The sequence below is a fragment of the Somniosus microcephalus genome, chromosome 3 (assembly GCF_052327205.1).
Source record: "Somniosus microcephalus isolate GS21.2 chromosome 3, FLI_Smic_1.0, whole genome shotgun sequence".
Taxonomy (NCBI): domain Eukaryota; kingdom Metazoa; phylum Chordata; class Chondrichthyes; order Squaliformes; family Somniosidae; genus Somniosus; species Somniosus microcephalus.
In genome coordinates this window covers 286288064-286304551 of record NC_140989.1, presented here as the reverse complement: position 1 = coordinate 286304551, position 16488 = coordinate 286288064, and the positions used below count along the sequence as shown (strand labels likewise).

Sequence of the window (16488 nt, the reverse complement as noted above, 5' to 3'; positions counted from 1 at the left end):
TCACGCCATTTATCAACAAGCTATGTTCAAGCTGAGCTCAGATTCCAAAATAACAAGATTTATTTACAAAAATTAAAACACGTAAACAGCACAAGCTTATGTACAATGACAGTTATAAATGCCTGATCATCTAAAACTACACTCTACTCCTAACAGTAGTGGGTGCAGAGAGTTCCTTCACTAACGGATTGGAACACTTCTGCAATCACTTTCAATTCCACAGAGCCAAAGATCACAATTCTTTGCAAGAGCCATCCAAAACCAATCACACTGACCCACTCTCTTCCCATAGCCTTGCATGTTTCTCTGCTTCAAAAAGATGCAATGAACTCTGTCTCAACTACTCCCACAGCAAAGTATTCCATGCTCTAAATTTTTGGTAAAGAAATTTCTCCTAACCTATCTCTTCTCTATTGTGACAATTTTAAATGGGTGACTCCTCATTACTGATCACCAGGAAATAATGGCCCAGAAATTTGGGTCCCCACGCCTGAGTACACGCTGGGTACTCACGCATAGGCCCAACGAAAGTGCTGGTTTTGTGCATGCACTGCGCATGAAACTGGAACTTCCGTTCCCTTGAAAGAAGGGGTTGACAGGTGGAACGCATGCGCCGGAGAGTTATTTTTTTTTTTTTTTTTTTTTTTGCAGGTTTCTCCGGGAGGGTAAGTCTCCAACAGTTACACTTTTAAAAAGCAGGCGCAAGGCATGCTTTTATGAAGGTAAGTGGTGAATTAATTAAAATTAAAACACTTTTTCCCCCACAGGTTTATTATTTTTAAATACTTTAAAGAAAGGTAAGTTTATTTTTTAGCCCCGTTAGAAAATGTAATTCATTTTTTCAAAAATTTTAATTGTTTAAAATAGTTATTTCATGTAATTTATAGTTATTTTTAAAATGTGATTTAAAAAAAAAATTATTTGACGTTTTAGTTATGTTTTGGGGCTTATAGTATTTATAGGTTTGACAGCTCTTCCTGTCAAATTTATGAATGAAGCATTCCCTGCTACCATTGGCTCTCCATGGCCCACGTGATCCCAGGAGACGCTTCAAACTAACTGCGCCCCTGGGATACGCAAGCACTGCGCGCCGGCAGCTGGAGGCGGCCCAGGATCGGAATCCCACGCGGGCCCACAGCTCAACGGCCGGCGCGCCCCCGACCTGAAATTCTGGGCCAGTATTTCTATATTCCCTGATCATAACACTTTATAAATTTTGAAAATCCCTTAAATCTGCTCTTTGCCTTCTCTGCTCCAATGGAAATAGTCCCAGCATCTTGTCATAACTATAGCTTTGCATCCCTTGTATCAACTAGATGAATTTACACTGAACTTGGCTTTGATGTCTGAAGCAACAAAATAGAATGCAGATAACACCAACATTTGTTGGGGGGGGGGGGGGAAAGAAAGATAGTCAATACTGAAGAAGACTGCAACAAATTACAAGACGACATTAATAAACTTGCAAAATGGGCATACAATTGGCAAATAAATGGCAACGCCGATAAATGTGAGGCATTACATTTTGGTAAGAAAAATGAGGTCACATATTACTTGGAAAATAAGAATCTAAATCTAGAAGCACAAAGGGATCTCTGAGTGCAAATACATAAATCATTAGAAGTAGTGACGCAGATTAATAAGGCCATAAAAAAGTAAACCAAGCACTAGGGTTTATTTCTAGAGGGATAGAATTGAAAAGTAGAGAAATTAATACTAAACTTGTAACTAACCTTGGTTAGACCATACTTGGGAGTACTATGTATAATTCTGGTCACCATATTATAAAAAGGATATAGAGGCACTGGAGAGGGCGTGAAAAAGATTTACAAGGATGATACCAAAAATGCGAGGGTATACCGATCAGGAAAGGATGAACAGGTTGGATCTCTCTCTTGAAAAGTGAAGGCTGAGGGGTGACCTAATTAGGAGGTCTTTAAAATTATGAAAGGTTTTGATAGAGTAGACAGTGTGTTTCCATTTCTGGGGAAGAGCAAAACTAGAGCCCATTAATAGAAGATAGTCACCAAGAAATCAAATAGGGAATTCAGAAGAAACCTCTTTACAGAGTGGTGAGAATGTGAAACTCGCTATCACAGGGAGTAGTTAAATCGAACAGTACAGATGCATTTAAGGGGAGGCTAGATAAGCATATGAGGGAGAAGGGAATAGAGGATTATGTTGCTAGAGTTAGATGAGGAAAGACAGGAGGAGGCTCGAGTGGAGCATAACTGCCGGCATGGACTGGTTGGGCCGAATGGTCCGTTTCTGTGCTGTATATCTTATGCAGAAAATGCTGGAAAAACCACAGATCAGGTAGCATCTGTGGAGAGAAACAGAACTAACATTTCAAGTCTATGACCTTTGATCAGAACTGGAAAAAGTTAGCAATGTAACAGGTTTTAAGTACAGAAGCAGGGGAGTGGGGGGGGGGGGGGGGGGGAGGAAGGAAGGAAAGAACAAAAGGGAAAGTCTGTGGCAGGGTGGAAGGCAGGAGCGATTAAATGACAAAAGTGATGATGTTGCAAGGCAAAAGGGAGTGGTAATGGGACAAAAACGAAAAATGGGTCTAGGAGCTGAAAATGACAGCTATTGCTAGTAATGATTCTGCTTTTGTCATTTTCAGTCAAAATATTCTTTCAAAAACTGCCTTCTGTAATTTGATATAGAATGGTTTCAAAAAGTTAAAATTGGAAATAGATATCACCCAACAATTTTATTTATAGCAGTTATGGGAGTCAAAAGCGGTACCACAAATAATTCAGATCCTTTTTCTTCACCTATTACAGGAAAATGATGTACAGTGCACTGGTTCATCAAGAACTTTGATTTAATTAAAAAATTACATTTTAATGGTTATCTTCCAATCTGCCAAACTCAGTTAATATGCATTTCTTAGTGATGCACTACAGGAAACTTTCGATTAACCGGCCACTAAATAACCGGAAATGTCAGTTAACCGGCAAAATTCAGGAGTCGGTTCAGATAACTTTTTTTTTTACTTTGTTACTTATTTTTACTCATTTCTGGCTGTGCAAGCGTCTAACTGAAGCTGTTGCTAAGCTACAGAGACGCTTGCAAGCTGTGCTGATTGTTTTGAAGCTGTTGCAACAGGGTTTGTTGCTAGATACGGAGTCTTTAACTATAGCGCTCGATTCTCCGGCATTGTTGATAGACCGGCACCAGCTCGGTCCCGTCCGTGCCAGATACCAGAAAGTTTCCTGTACAATGACACACCACATGCAATGCCACAACAGTTGCAGAATGCAGCTTTGATTCTCCAAGCTGCTGAACTCAATTGGGATTATATCACTGCAGGATTGTGCACAGCAGCAGCCGGCCACAGGGAAGAGATGGAAGATGTTATCTATTGACTAATCTAGCATACATCCTAGCACCCAACTCAGCCACACTGTAGATGGCATAAGTACAGGCAATCTAACCCCAAGTTCAAATACATGAGCCAGGAGCCTGGAGGAGAGAAAACTCTAATTTAAAAAAAAATAAATTGCTTCAAAAATGTTTCAAAATAAAAAAAAAAATTCAACAGAATTTTGTGCAGTGAAACAAGTCAATCTTGTATTAAAACCCATTTCTAGTTTCAATTTCTCCTATTTTCTCCTATATAATAGCAATTTGCTTTTCCGATTTCTTAAGCTCGGTTTCCCCTGTTTGCAGTACTTCCCCTTCACTTCTGCCACACCGACAGCCAAATGGCTGGGAAAGCCCAGCTCACAGCACCACCATTTGAAAGGAAAGCACAGTACATTCCACTCAGGGCACCTTTCCGTATGACCCCAGAGACCAACCAGGACCACAGCAGAATTCAATGGGATCTTGAGATATTATTATTATTTTTTAAATCATACATCCTGTGACAGACCCCTACCCCAATTCATTTGGAAACACCACTCTCTGGTCTGTGGTTGGGTTTTTTGGCTTGTGCCCAACTGATAACCAATTCTGTACACTGTAACCCTCATTGCCAATTTGCAACTCCCCTACTCCTTCAGTACTTTTCCCCAATGAGCATTTCAGCCCCTGTACTACCCAAGCCGACTTTCTCTCCAAAATGCCTTACTTCTCAGCCTCTGTACTCAAACTTCAGACCCTCTGTGACTTCAATCTACATCTCAACTCCCTGGTCCCCTCTTCTCCAACTTCACCGTCCTCCTGTACGCTCCTGATCTTATCCTTCATGTCAATACTCCACCCATATCATTGCCCACCCCTTCAACTCCATACCTCATGGGCTCACTGCACTGAAGGTAGCCTTGATCTCCGACAATGCTATCTCTGATAAGACTTTCTTTGACCACTTCCTAATCTCCCTTACCACTCAACTCCCAACTGATCTCCAATCTCAATATTCTTGGCACCTGCACATAGAAAAAACTCTCGCTCAGCTCCTTTACAACCTCACTTTCAAATTTCCACTCTCGTTTTTGGCCCTCCATTCAGCAGAGCACCTCTGCCACTGCGGACTAGCTCAACCATTTCCTCGCCTCTGATGTCCTTGTTCCCGGTGAATCAAACCCCCTCTCCCACGAATTGTTCACAAGCTTTACCTCAAGTCAGAGGGACACAAACCTGAACATACCTAGTGCAGAACTAGCCGAGTCATCAATCAGCAGAACTGACTTGACCACAAAGATAAACCTATTGTTCCCATCCACGCAACCTTCATCTCAAAACACCAGTGCAAGGAACTATCTCCAAGACTGAGACCAGGTGCATAACTTCCTCTACTGTTTTCTCCCTTTCATCGCCAGTCTCCATCCAGCCCAGTCTCCGATCCACTCTAGCCTTCAACCAGTCTTTAAGTGGTCCGTTTCCCCACCGTCTGAGCTCACCTCATTCATGATGTCCACCTCTGCTCCTTTGACCCCCCTTTCCAGTCAACACCCCTTCCTGCCTCCATTCCAGTTGACTACCAATGGTTCCCTTTCCTTGTGCATCAGCCCTCTTCCCTTCATAACCACCATCACCATCCACTCTCCAAAAAAAAAACCCACCCTCAGCTATCCATCTTCTCCAAGTACTGTCCCATCTCAAACCGTCCTTTCCTCTCCAAGGTCCTCAAACATATCATTGCCACTCAGCTCCATGCTAATCTTTCGCAAACCTCCTGTTTGAATCCCTCCAGTTTGCTTCCACCCTTCACCAAAACAGCTCTAGCTGAAGTAACAGAAAACATCCTCCATTACGGTGGTGCTTCAGCACTCCTCATTCAGCTCAAATGTTCTGTAGCATTCAATACAGGCGACTAGGCCATCCACTTCCAACACCTCCCTTCCAATGTTCTGGTCAGAGAGTCTGTTACTGCATGGTTCCATTCCACAACCTATGCAAACAATCCAGCATTACCCCCGCACCTAGAGACCTCCAAGAATATATCCGTAGCGCACTCCTCTCCGTTTACATAATTGCCCCTTGGAGATGGGGGTCAGCTTTCACATGTATATTGATGACACCCAGCTCTACCTCTCCATCACCTTTCTTGACCCCACAACTACCTCTGAGCTATCAGATTCCTTGTCTGACATCAAACCTTGGATAACGTGCAATTTCCTCCAGTTCAACATCAGGAAGATTGAACTTATTATTTTCAGGTCGTGCTGCAGGGAATCTTCCCCTCCGCAGTCACTGTCTCAGGCTAAAGAAAACTGTTTTCAAGCTTAGTGCGGCTTGAGCTTTAAACCTCACATGCTGTCGATCACCCTACTTCCATTCCTATCCATCACCAAGGCCGATTAATTCCATGCCCCCCAGACTCTGCCCTTCCACCACCAAAACCCTGATTTATACATGCCTCCATGTATTCGATATTCAGGAAAGATAGGCAAAAAGGAAAGGGAGGTGGGGTAGCATTACTGGCTAAAGAAGGGATTAACAATTGTAATGAAGGATATTAGCTCTGATGTGGAATCTGTATGGGTAGAATTGAGAAATACTAAGGGGAAGAAAACGTTAGTGGGAGTGGTATATAGGCCTCCAAACAGTAAGGCGGAGGTTGGGGGGTGGCATTAAAAAGGGAAATAAAAGAAGCGTGCAATAAGGGCACAGCAGTCATCATGGGTGACTTTAATCTACATATAGATTGGGCTAACCAAATTAGTAACAATACTGTGGAGGAGGAATTCCTGGAGTGTTTACGGGATGGTTTCCTGGGCCAATATGTCGAGGAACCAACCAGAGATCAGGCCATCTTAGACCGGGTATTATGCAACGAGAAAGGATTAATTAGCAATCTTGTTGTACGAGGCCCCCTGGGTCGGAGCGATCATAATATGATTGAATTCTTCATTAAGATGGAGAATGAAGTAGTTGACTCAGACTAGGGTCCTCAATTTAAATAAAGGAAACTACGATGGTCTGAGGAGCGAGTTGGGTAGGATTGATTGGGGAATGTCACTCTAAGGGTTGACGGTGGATAGGAAATGGCAAACATTCAAACATCGAATGGATGAGCAACAGAATTTGTTCATCCTAGTTTGGCATAAAAATAAAACAAAAAAGGTGACAACCGTGGCTAACAAGGGAAATTAGGGATAGCATAAGATCCAAGGAGAGGACATATAAATTGGCCAGAAAAAGCAATAATCCTGAGGATTGGGAGCAATTTAGGATTCAACAAAGGAGGACAAAGGGATTAATTAAGAAAGGGAAAATAGAATACGAGTGTAAGCTTGCAGGGAACATAAAAACTGACTAAAAGCTTTTATAGATATGTGAAGAGAAAAAGATTGGTGAAGTCAAGCGTAGGTCCCTTGCAGTCAGAATCAGGGGAATTTATAATGGGAACAAAGAAATGGCAGACCAACTAAATACATATTTTGGTTCTGTCTTCACAAAGGAGGACACAAATAACCTCCCAGAGATGCCAGGGAACATAGGGTCTGATGAAAGGGTGGAACTGAGAGAAATCAGTATTTGTAGGGAAATGGTGTTAGGAAAATTGATGGGACTGAAGGCCGATAAATCCCCAGGGCCTGATAATCTACATCCCAGGGTAGTTAAGGAAGTGGCCCTAGAAATAGTAGATGCATTGCTGGTCATCTTCCAGAACTTGATAGACTCTGGAACAGTACCCATAGATTGGAGGGTAGCTAATGTTACCCCACTATTCAAAAAAGGTGGTAGAGGAAAAAGCGGGGAATTATAGACCGGTAAGCCGGACGTCAGTAGTGGGGAAAATGCTAGAGTCCATTATAAAAGATGTAATAGCAGAGCACTTGGAAAACAGTGACAGGATCGGACAAAGTCAACATGGATTTACAAAAGGTAAATCATGCTTGACTAATCTACTGGAATTTTTTGAGGATGTAACTGGTAAAATAGATAAGGGAGAACCAGTGGATGCAGTGTATTTGGACTTTCAGAAGGCTTTCGATAAGGTCCCGCATAAGAGATTAGCGCGCAAAATTAAGGCACATGAGATTGGAGGCAAGGTATTGACTTCGATAGAGAACTGGTTGGTGGACAGAAAGCAGAGTTGGAATAAACGGGTCATTTTCCCCGAGTGGCAGGCAGTGACTAGTGGGGTACCGCAAGGATCGGTCCTAGGACCCCAGCTGTTCACAATATATATTAATGATCTGGACGAGGGAATTGGATGTAATATCTCCAAATTTGCAGACGACACAAAACTGGGTGGGAGGGTATGCTGTGAGGAGGATGTCGTGAAACTCCAGTACGATTTCGACAGGTTGGGTGATTGGGCAGAAACATGGCAAATGCACTATAATGTGGATAAATGTGAGGTTATCCACTTTGGTGGCAAAAACAGGAAGGCAGATTATTTGAATGGCAATAGATTGGGAGAAGGGGAAGTGCAAAGTGACCTGGGTGTTCTTGTGCACCAGTCGCTGAAGGTAAGCATGCAGGTGCAGCAGGCGGCAAATGGTATGTTGGCCTTCGTAGCAAGAGGGTTTGAGTACAGGAACAATAATGTCTTGCTACAGTTGTACAGGGCCTTGGTGAGACCGCACCTCGAGTATTGTGTGCAGTTTTGGTCGCCTTATCTGAGGAAGGATGTGCTTGCCATGGAAGGAGTGCAGCGAAGATTCACCAGGCTGATACCTGGGATGGCAGGAATGACGTATGAGGAGAGATTGTCTCGATTGGGCTTATACTCACTGGAGTTTAGAAGATTGAGAGGGGATCTCATCGACACCTATAAAATTCTGTCAGGCCTGGACAGACTAGATGCAGGAAGGATGTTTCTGATGGCCGGGGAGTCCAGAACCAGGGGGCATAGTCTAAGGATTAAGGGGTAAGCCATTTAGGACTGAAATGGAGGAGGAATTTCTTCACCCAGAGAGTGGTGAACCTGTGGAATTCTCTGCCAGAGGGCAGTGGAGGCCAGGTCATTAAATATATTCAAGAAGGAGTTAGATATATTTCTTAAGGCTAAAGGCATCAAGGGATATGGGGAGAACGCAGGAACAGGGTACTGAATTTGATGATCAGCCATGATCTCATTGAATGGCGGAGCAGGCTCGAAGGGACGAATGGCCTACTCCTGCTCCTATCTTCTATGTTTCTATCTGTTGGTAAACTGCCTTGGAAAGCCACCGTTAAAAAGCACTACACAAGTGCAAGCTGTTGTCTCAAAAATTTTCAAACTGATAGAATGCAAGGGTTTTTAATCAAAAATACAAGGCCACTGGACCCAACAAGTACACCGTTTTTTGATTGCTCTGAAGCCCATCTATTCACCATAACCTTCAATCATTCAGTTGTCCAGGCATTCACCAAATTGCTTCACAACCTGAAATATTGACCACCTGTCACGCGCACTCTTGGTAGCTTATTTGAACAAGTACATTACTCTTTTGGTTAAAAATATTGATTGATTTGCCTTTTTTATTCCCAACTTCCGAGCTTTTAAATTTATATCCCCATGGCTTTGGAACCTATTACCATAACAATTGGATCAGTTCCATCAATCTCCTTCATAATTTTGAAAATTTCAATTTGTATTCAAGAGGCTCAAAATGATCATTTAACAGTTTCTAAAATGAATTAAAGCATGCTTGGCACATAGTATCTGCTACAATTGCAGATGACCGTTTCATTCAAAATGCAACCTCTCCAACTAACTTTAAAAATCTGACACCAGGTGCTTGCAGTAAACCTCAATCTCTTCACGAAGATTCTAAATTCTGAACACTTACGTCCTACAATTTTCATGCTCATCTTATTCCCATAGCAATATACACAGCAATTACATCATGCGGTTACCTCGCTAGAAATGGGATTACATATTTTCTCTCTCTTCAGACACAATAGTAAAGTAGCAATGAATCTGTGAAAGTCCACAGTTGAGTACTCCATGCAATCTTGGGCACCCAGTTTTAGAAAGGATATCAGAACTAAGGAAAAGATGCAATATAGATTCACTAAGATGTTAGGAATGAGGGGGGATATAGTTATGATGCGCCAAAAAAATCTTGTGTTCAGTGCAGCAGAGATAGTTAACAAGGGAGGGGGGGAATTGTAATGTAAGGATTCAAAATTATGAAAGGGACGAGGGTGAATATGGAAAATTTCCATAGGTCAATGAATCAGTAATTACATATAATACTAGCTGGGGGGCCCCGGCGTTGCCTCGGCTTTTTTGTGGAACGGCAGTTTACAGGGCCGCGCGGTTGACGGCCGGCTGCTGCCGCTCCCCCGCTCTGTGTCTGGGGCCGAGCGGTTGTCAGGGCCGGCCCAGCCCGAGTGAGCCCAACTCACCTCCCACTCCGGTGGGCCGGGAGCGGGATACTGTGCCGGAGCCGCAATGTGGGGGTTTGTTGTGCTGGTGCGGTCGGTATTTTAAAAATGGCGGCGACGTTTCGGGAGGCTGCAGGATTAGGCCCGCCCACACACGGAATGAAACGCCCCCCGTGACGCACCGATTGGTCAACCATCAGGTCACTCAACGCTAATGAATGGTAGGATTGGTCAACCGCTAATGAGCAGATTTGTGAACATTTTTTGTATACTGTCTGACCAAAAAGTAAATACGCCTATGACACTCCCCTGATCATAACCTTTCTTTTGATATAACATGTGTAGGTACGCTCTATAACCTTTGAGTGTATGACACAGACTGCTTTATATATGGTGTTGATGCTCCACTCGAGCCTCCTCCCATCCTTCCTCATCTAACCCATCAGCAAAACACTATACCCTTCTCCTTCATATGCTTATCTAGCCACCCCTTAAGTGCACCTATACTATTCACCTCAACTACTGCCTGTGGTGGCCACTCTGGCTAAAGAAGTTTCTTCTGAATTCCCTATTTGATTTCTTGGTGACTGTCTTATATTGATAGTCTCTAGTTTTGCTCTTCCCACAATTGGAAACACTCGGTCTACCCTATCAAAACCTTTCATAACGTTAAAGACCTCTATTAGGTCACCCCTTAGCCTTCTCTTTTCAAGAGAAAAGAAACAAAGACTGCTCATCCTTTTCCAATAGGGATAACCTTGCATTTCTGGTATCATGCTTGTAAATCTTTTTTGCACCCTCTCCAGTGCCTCTATATCCTTTTTATAAAATGGCAACCAGAACTGTACACAGTAATCCAAGTGTGGTCTAACCAAGGCTAGATACAAGTTTAGCATTAACTTCTCTAATTTTCAATTCTATTCTTCCAGTGCTTGGTTTAAGGGGGCAAACACGCAGGTGAGGAGTTATCGATAGATATGATAGACTAAATGGTTTCTTACTATACTGTAATTTCTATGATTGTATGAAATGCGTCACCAAGTATAACAGCGCCAGCCACCAATATAAAATCCAACACACAATATTGGAACCCTCGCTGAACAGAGTCCAATGTCTTAACCGGGGAGCCAGCATACTGGTATATATGTTAATGTGCATGATCATGGTACTTTTGTCACTGAGCCACAAACTCTCCATCACTGCACAAACCAATTAATTCCAGCCTGTACAGCAAGCATAACCTAGCTTTCACAAGAGACATTACATTTAATGCGTTTACACTGGCTAAATCAGCAGCAGAAAGGTGTATATTCAGTCTTTTACCAGTCAATTAAAATAGATTTGAAATTTACCTTTATATTAGTCATGGTGTTTCCCACTGGTGCTGGACCCAGGATTCCAGCCCCTGGGGCGAGTGACTGGTGGGCTGTCGTAGGAGGTCCCGGCTAAGAGGGGGGAAAAATGAATCAAACAAGTGTTTTTTTCTTTCCAATTTTCCCTTCTCCTTGCCTGAAAGCAGAGATTAATGTGGGGTACAGTTCATGGATTCCAGTTACCCTCCGATACCCTGTTTAAGTGGTTATGTTTCATATGAACCAGAGTGCCAGCAGGCTATTTGAGGAGCATAACAATAGAAAATACTCCAGTCCTGATCAATCAAAAACAGAAACCTGCCTGATTTTGTGTCTCCCTAAACCAGAGACATTGAGATCAATTCTAGCATTGCTGCCCCAGCTGATTAGCTAACTTAGCAGTCAGGTGATCAAACCAGTTCCACACCAGGTAATACATTTGACAAGAGGCAAGGGTGGGAGCTGTAGTGAAATTTTAACCAGGTGTGTAACGGGCCAACTGCAAAATTGGCCTTAATGTCCCTGGGGTAGGGTTGCTGCTCCTGATCAGTGATAAACGGATCCTGGCTGAAGGTGTAGGTATTACACGTCAGATGAGACCAGGATCAGGCTTACAGGTGGTGCCTTCATAGATGAACAGGAAGTGATGAACAGGAAGAAATTGACAAAAAAAAGTGTTTTTTTTTCATCAAATGTGGAAGAAAAAAAAAATTCAACCATATTGATATTTGCAGATGTGAGCTGGAATTCAATATATTGATCAGCTTGGTATGACAGCGGGAAAAAACAGTCCAGCAAGTGGCAGTATACATCCTTTTCAAACCCAACTAGCTTTGTTGAAAGGCTGTCATCTTGAGTGCTTTGGAAAACCTTTTTCGTCATATGCAAGTGATTTATGATACTAAAAATTATGAATAGCAAAAGAAAAAAGAAATTCCCCAAATACTTCACAAAAACAATGCTCTTTGATGGGAAGAGAATAAAAGGGAGAAAATTAACGCTAACTGTTGTATCCGTGTGTTAATGAAGACACGAAATGCAGGAGTTGGTTTACAGGTGTTTACTGGACAAAATCTGGAGGTGAACTAACTGATACAAGACAATATACAGGCTTATATAGCCCGAGTGGCCATTACCGGCATTACAGTAGACAGGGGCTCTTAAAGGCACATACACCACAATTCCTCCCCTTTTAGACAACCAGTACATAATATTTTAAGTAATCATTAATTAACATGTTACAAGAACAATAATCTACACAATGCTGCAGTTAATCAATTATAAGTCAGTCTCTCTGGAGGCTTCCTGACTCGATCCGGATAACGCCTCGGTGCTGTAGTAGGTTCTTTTGGCAAGGCGGATTCAGCTTGAATGCCAGCGTCGGGTTCATCTGGTTCCAGTATCACCGGATCGGAGGTAGATACTACGGGTATCTCTACTTCATCATTAGGCGTATAGAGTTGTGGTGTAGGTTGTCCCTTTTCGGATGACTATGATCTGGTCAGCATGGCGCCTTATTATGCTTTCTCCAATGTCCACGGTATACATCAGCGGTCCTAGTCGTGTGCAAATAGTTCCAGGCTGCCATTTCTCGGTACGGTAGCCCCGGGCCAAAACTTGTTGACCTATCTGGAAGGTTCTAGTTGGCCTTTCATTCATGCCTTGAAATTGCCGGTTCTCCACGTCCCTCCTGATGTATGGCTTGATCAAATCCAGCCGGCATCTTAGGCTTCTATTGAAGAATATCATGGCGGGAGTTTGGTTTGTAACCACGTGTTGCATTCCTGTATGCAAACAAGAAGTTATCTACCTTATGCTGAAGTTTTGTGTCTTCATTACCCATGGCCTTTATGGCCTTCTTGAAGGTCTGGACAAACCTTTCAGCCAATCCATTGGTGGCAGGATGGTACGGGGCGGACGTGTAGTGCTTAACCCCATTGTTTTTTTAAGAACTTCCTGAATTCTTCGGACACAAATTGCGGTCCATTACAGAACAGATCTGTTCAGGCAGCCCATTCCTGGCAAATATGGGGCGGTTTGCTCGTAGGCCCCGTTCTCTCAGCCTAGTGAGCACCTTCTCCAAATTGGCAGGGTGTTCGTTGTCGTTTTCTCCTGTTACAAGGATGTCGTCTAGGTAGCATCGAGTCCCAGGAATCCCTTGCAGGACTTGTTCCATAGCTCTTTGCCAGATAGCTGGAGCTGATGCTATTCCAAAAACCAGTCGATTGTACTGGTACAGGCCTTTGTGTGTGTTTATTGGGAGATACTTTTTAGAGGCCTCCTCAACCTCCATCTGTAGATATGCCTGTGCCAAGTCAATTTTTGTGAAACGTTTCCCTCCGGATAGTGAGGCGAAAATATCTTCTATCCTCGGAAGAGGATACTGTACCGTGTGAAGGACTGGGTTTACAGTCACCTTGAAGTCCCCACAGATGCGAATTTTTCTCTGTTCTTCAGATTTATTATTTAACGTTTTCGTCATGACCGGGACGATGGGTGTTGCCCACTCGCTCCAATCTATCTTGGATAACACGCCTGTCTTTTCCAAATTCTCCAGCTCTGCCTCGACTGCTGGACGAATTGCGTATGGCACCGGCCTTGCCTTAAAAAACTTGGGAATTGCCACATCTTCCACCTTTATTGAGGCGGTGACGCCTTTCAAGGTTCCTAGTTCCTGTTGGAACACTTCTTTGGCGTTGGCCAAGATGTCTTTTAATCGTTCAGGTATGATGTCATCATCATTTTTTTTCTTACTGGTCACCGTCAGTGCCTGAATGGAGTGCCAGTCCAAACGTATCTTCCTGATCCATTCACGTCCCAACAGCGGTGGACCACCATCTTGCAGAATGTATAAATACAACTTCTGTATTTCCTTGCCGTTGTATACAACAGGCACCTTTATTTTCCCTTTGGGGTATACTTTCTGTCCCGTATATGTTTTCAAGATAATGGATGTGTCTTTCAAAAGGTATATGCAGAAATAGCCGCTCGTAATCCCGTCTACTTATGACGGTCAGAGCTGATCCTGTATCTAGCTCCATTTTAACTGGGGACCCCGCTATCGTGAGGGTAACCCAAATGGTCTGGTAATCTTCTTTGGCAATTACATTATGTAATTTGAGAGAGCTTAGGTCTCTTGTTTCCGGAGTCGCTATCGCTCTTCTGGTCTTCGGAGCTACTGTCCGTCATCATTTGTACCTTTCTGTACTTTTCCTTATTGATTTTTTTTCTGTCAGTGGATTTTGTGTTTCCAGATCAGCATACATGTGTCCCATCTTTCCGCATTGCCTGCATGCTTTGTCCTTGAACCAGCAGTCCCTCTGGTCATGGGTGGATCTGCCGCAGCGATAACATCTCTCGAAACCCCGTGTCATTTCATGGGTGCCGAAGTCCTGTGGCTTTTGCTGTATCTCTGCAGCTCCTCTTGCTGCTGCTTCGTATGATACAGCTACACTGAAAGCCTTGTCCAGTGTCAAATCTTTCTCAGAAAGTAGCCTTTTTTGTGTTCCTTCACTTAGGAGACCGCAGACGAATTTGTCTCGTAGAGAATCTGCCAGTCCTGCCCCGAATTGGCAGTGTCGGGTATCAACAATCTCCTTAAAATTCTTGTCCATCGGTTTGGCTGGAGTGATTAAGTTTCGTAATAGCCTGTATGTCCTTGCGCCCATTAGATTTAGAAGTACCGATGCCTTATCATCCTTTATTTCATTCGCTGTGCAATATACTTCCACTCTTTCCACATATGTGGCCCAATCCTCTACATCACTATCGAAAGTAGTAATGTTGCCAGTCTTAGGCATCCTAAAAAAAAAAATGGCACCTCCCGCGCTTTCCCGCCGCTGACAACGCTGTTCTCCGCGGTTTTTATTTATACAAATATTTTTAATAGTCGGAGACTTGTTCCTGCCGGACTCTGGGACTTTCCCCACCCTCTGCGTGGTCCGAACGCCAACCTGCTTTGCAGAGCTGGCCATCTCCCGAGTGCTCCACCCTTCGTATTTGTTTTCCTGCGCCTTCACTGCTTGGCCCCGCTGTAGAGCCAGCCGATCGAGCCCCAGCCTGCCGCCCAGGAAGGATTATTGCAGTACCTGCCACCAGCCTGGCTAGCTGGTGAAACCACTGTTTTTTTTTTTTTCGTTTTTTTTCTTCTTCCTTCGTCTGAGGAATCGATCTCCTTGAGGTGCTGCCGAATTGCAGGTAAGTCCGTTTCCAATTCGTCGCCACTGTTGTATCCATGTGTTAATGAAGACACGGAATGCAGGAGTTGGTTTACAGGTGTTTACTGGACAAAGTCTGGAGGTGAACTAACTGATACAAGACAATATACAGGCTTATATAGCCCGAGTGGCCATTACCGGCATTACAGTACACAGGGGCTCTTAAAAAGCACATACACCACACTAACTAAATACTCAACTTTACCTGGTTTTAGACTTGAATTCAGAGGATGTTGTCAGTTGATGGACATTGCTCAGTGTACAGATAGCTAATCGTGGATATCTTTCTTAAAGCAAACCTAGACAGTAATATGGCAGGACATTGGAACTTGGAGGGCTTTAAAATTGACCCTGATCCTGCCCTCATGCAACATCAACACAACACTTTTCAGCAGGAATCACTAGATAGCAATCAGGAGTAGCTGAGTTATCCATCTTCCATAATGCAATGGAGTTGGAGAATTGCAAGACGCCCCCCCACCCCCATTGCTTACCTGAATGAAGTCAGCCAAGTCAGCATGGATTGGAAAATTGAATTTTGGACATGCTGGTCTAGATGGCTTAATGCTACAGTGGATGCTGCTTTTACTCTTGGGGTCATTGGAGGAGCTTTAAATCGTTTTTTTTAAAAACCAGCTCACACAAATTTCTCAAGTTCTTTTTGTACTGATTTTGCACCCAGAAATAGTATCACAAGCTCAAAGGTCATAGGGTGCAGGATTCCATTCAGAATAAAACTCTTGCTACTCTGCCCTAACAAGATGGTTGACTCCAACCATGAGACTCTCATAATGCAGCCTTCTGACACTAGCAATTAGCCTCATACAATAGTGGGTTTAAGTGTTTCTCTGGTGTCTCATTGACCTTGGGCATAGCACTCAAAAGGTGCAGTCTGACCAGGGTACTGTACACTGTTTTAGCATTACATCCTTTGGTTTGTATTCTACATAGTTCAGAATTCTATTCACTTTGTTGATTGCTATTTTGCAGTGATTAGGTATGTAAATAGACTTGATACTTAACATGCACAGATACCCAAATCACACACAGCTAGTTCAACATATGGACTATGCACGTCACCCATTTTTCTTCCAATGTTGCCAAGAGGGGTCAGAAACAATTTCCAGTTTTCCCCCTCCCTTAATTGGCCTGGGTTTTTAAAGGCATCTCAACAGTGTGGAACAGGTTGGATGGACTAG

The 16488-nt window shown here is 43.3% G+C and overlaps 1 protein-coding gene across 2 annotated transcripts in view; it reads right to left on the bottom strand.

Annotated features, from left to right (window-relative positions):
- The window catches only part of raver2 (ribonucleoprotein, PTB-binding 2), a 126718-nt gene that overhangs the window by 23779 nt on the left and 86451 nt on the right, over positions 1-16488 (bottom strand). For both annotated transcript variants that reach the window (XM_085982701.1, XM_085982702.1), the window contains one exon: positions 11073-11165. In XM_085982701.1, the coding sequence (XP_085838827.1) occupies positions 11073-11165 (93 nt within the window). The remainder of the gene's footprint in view (positions 1-11072; positions 11166-16488) is intronic.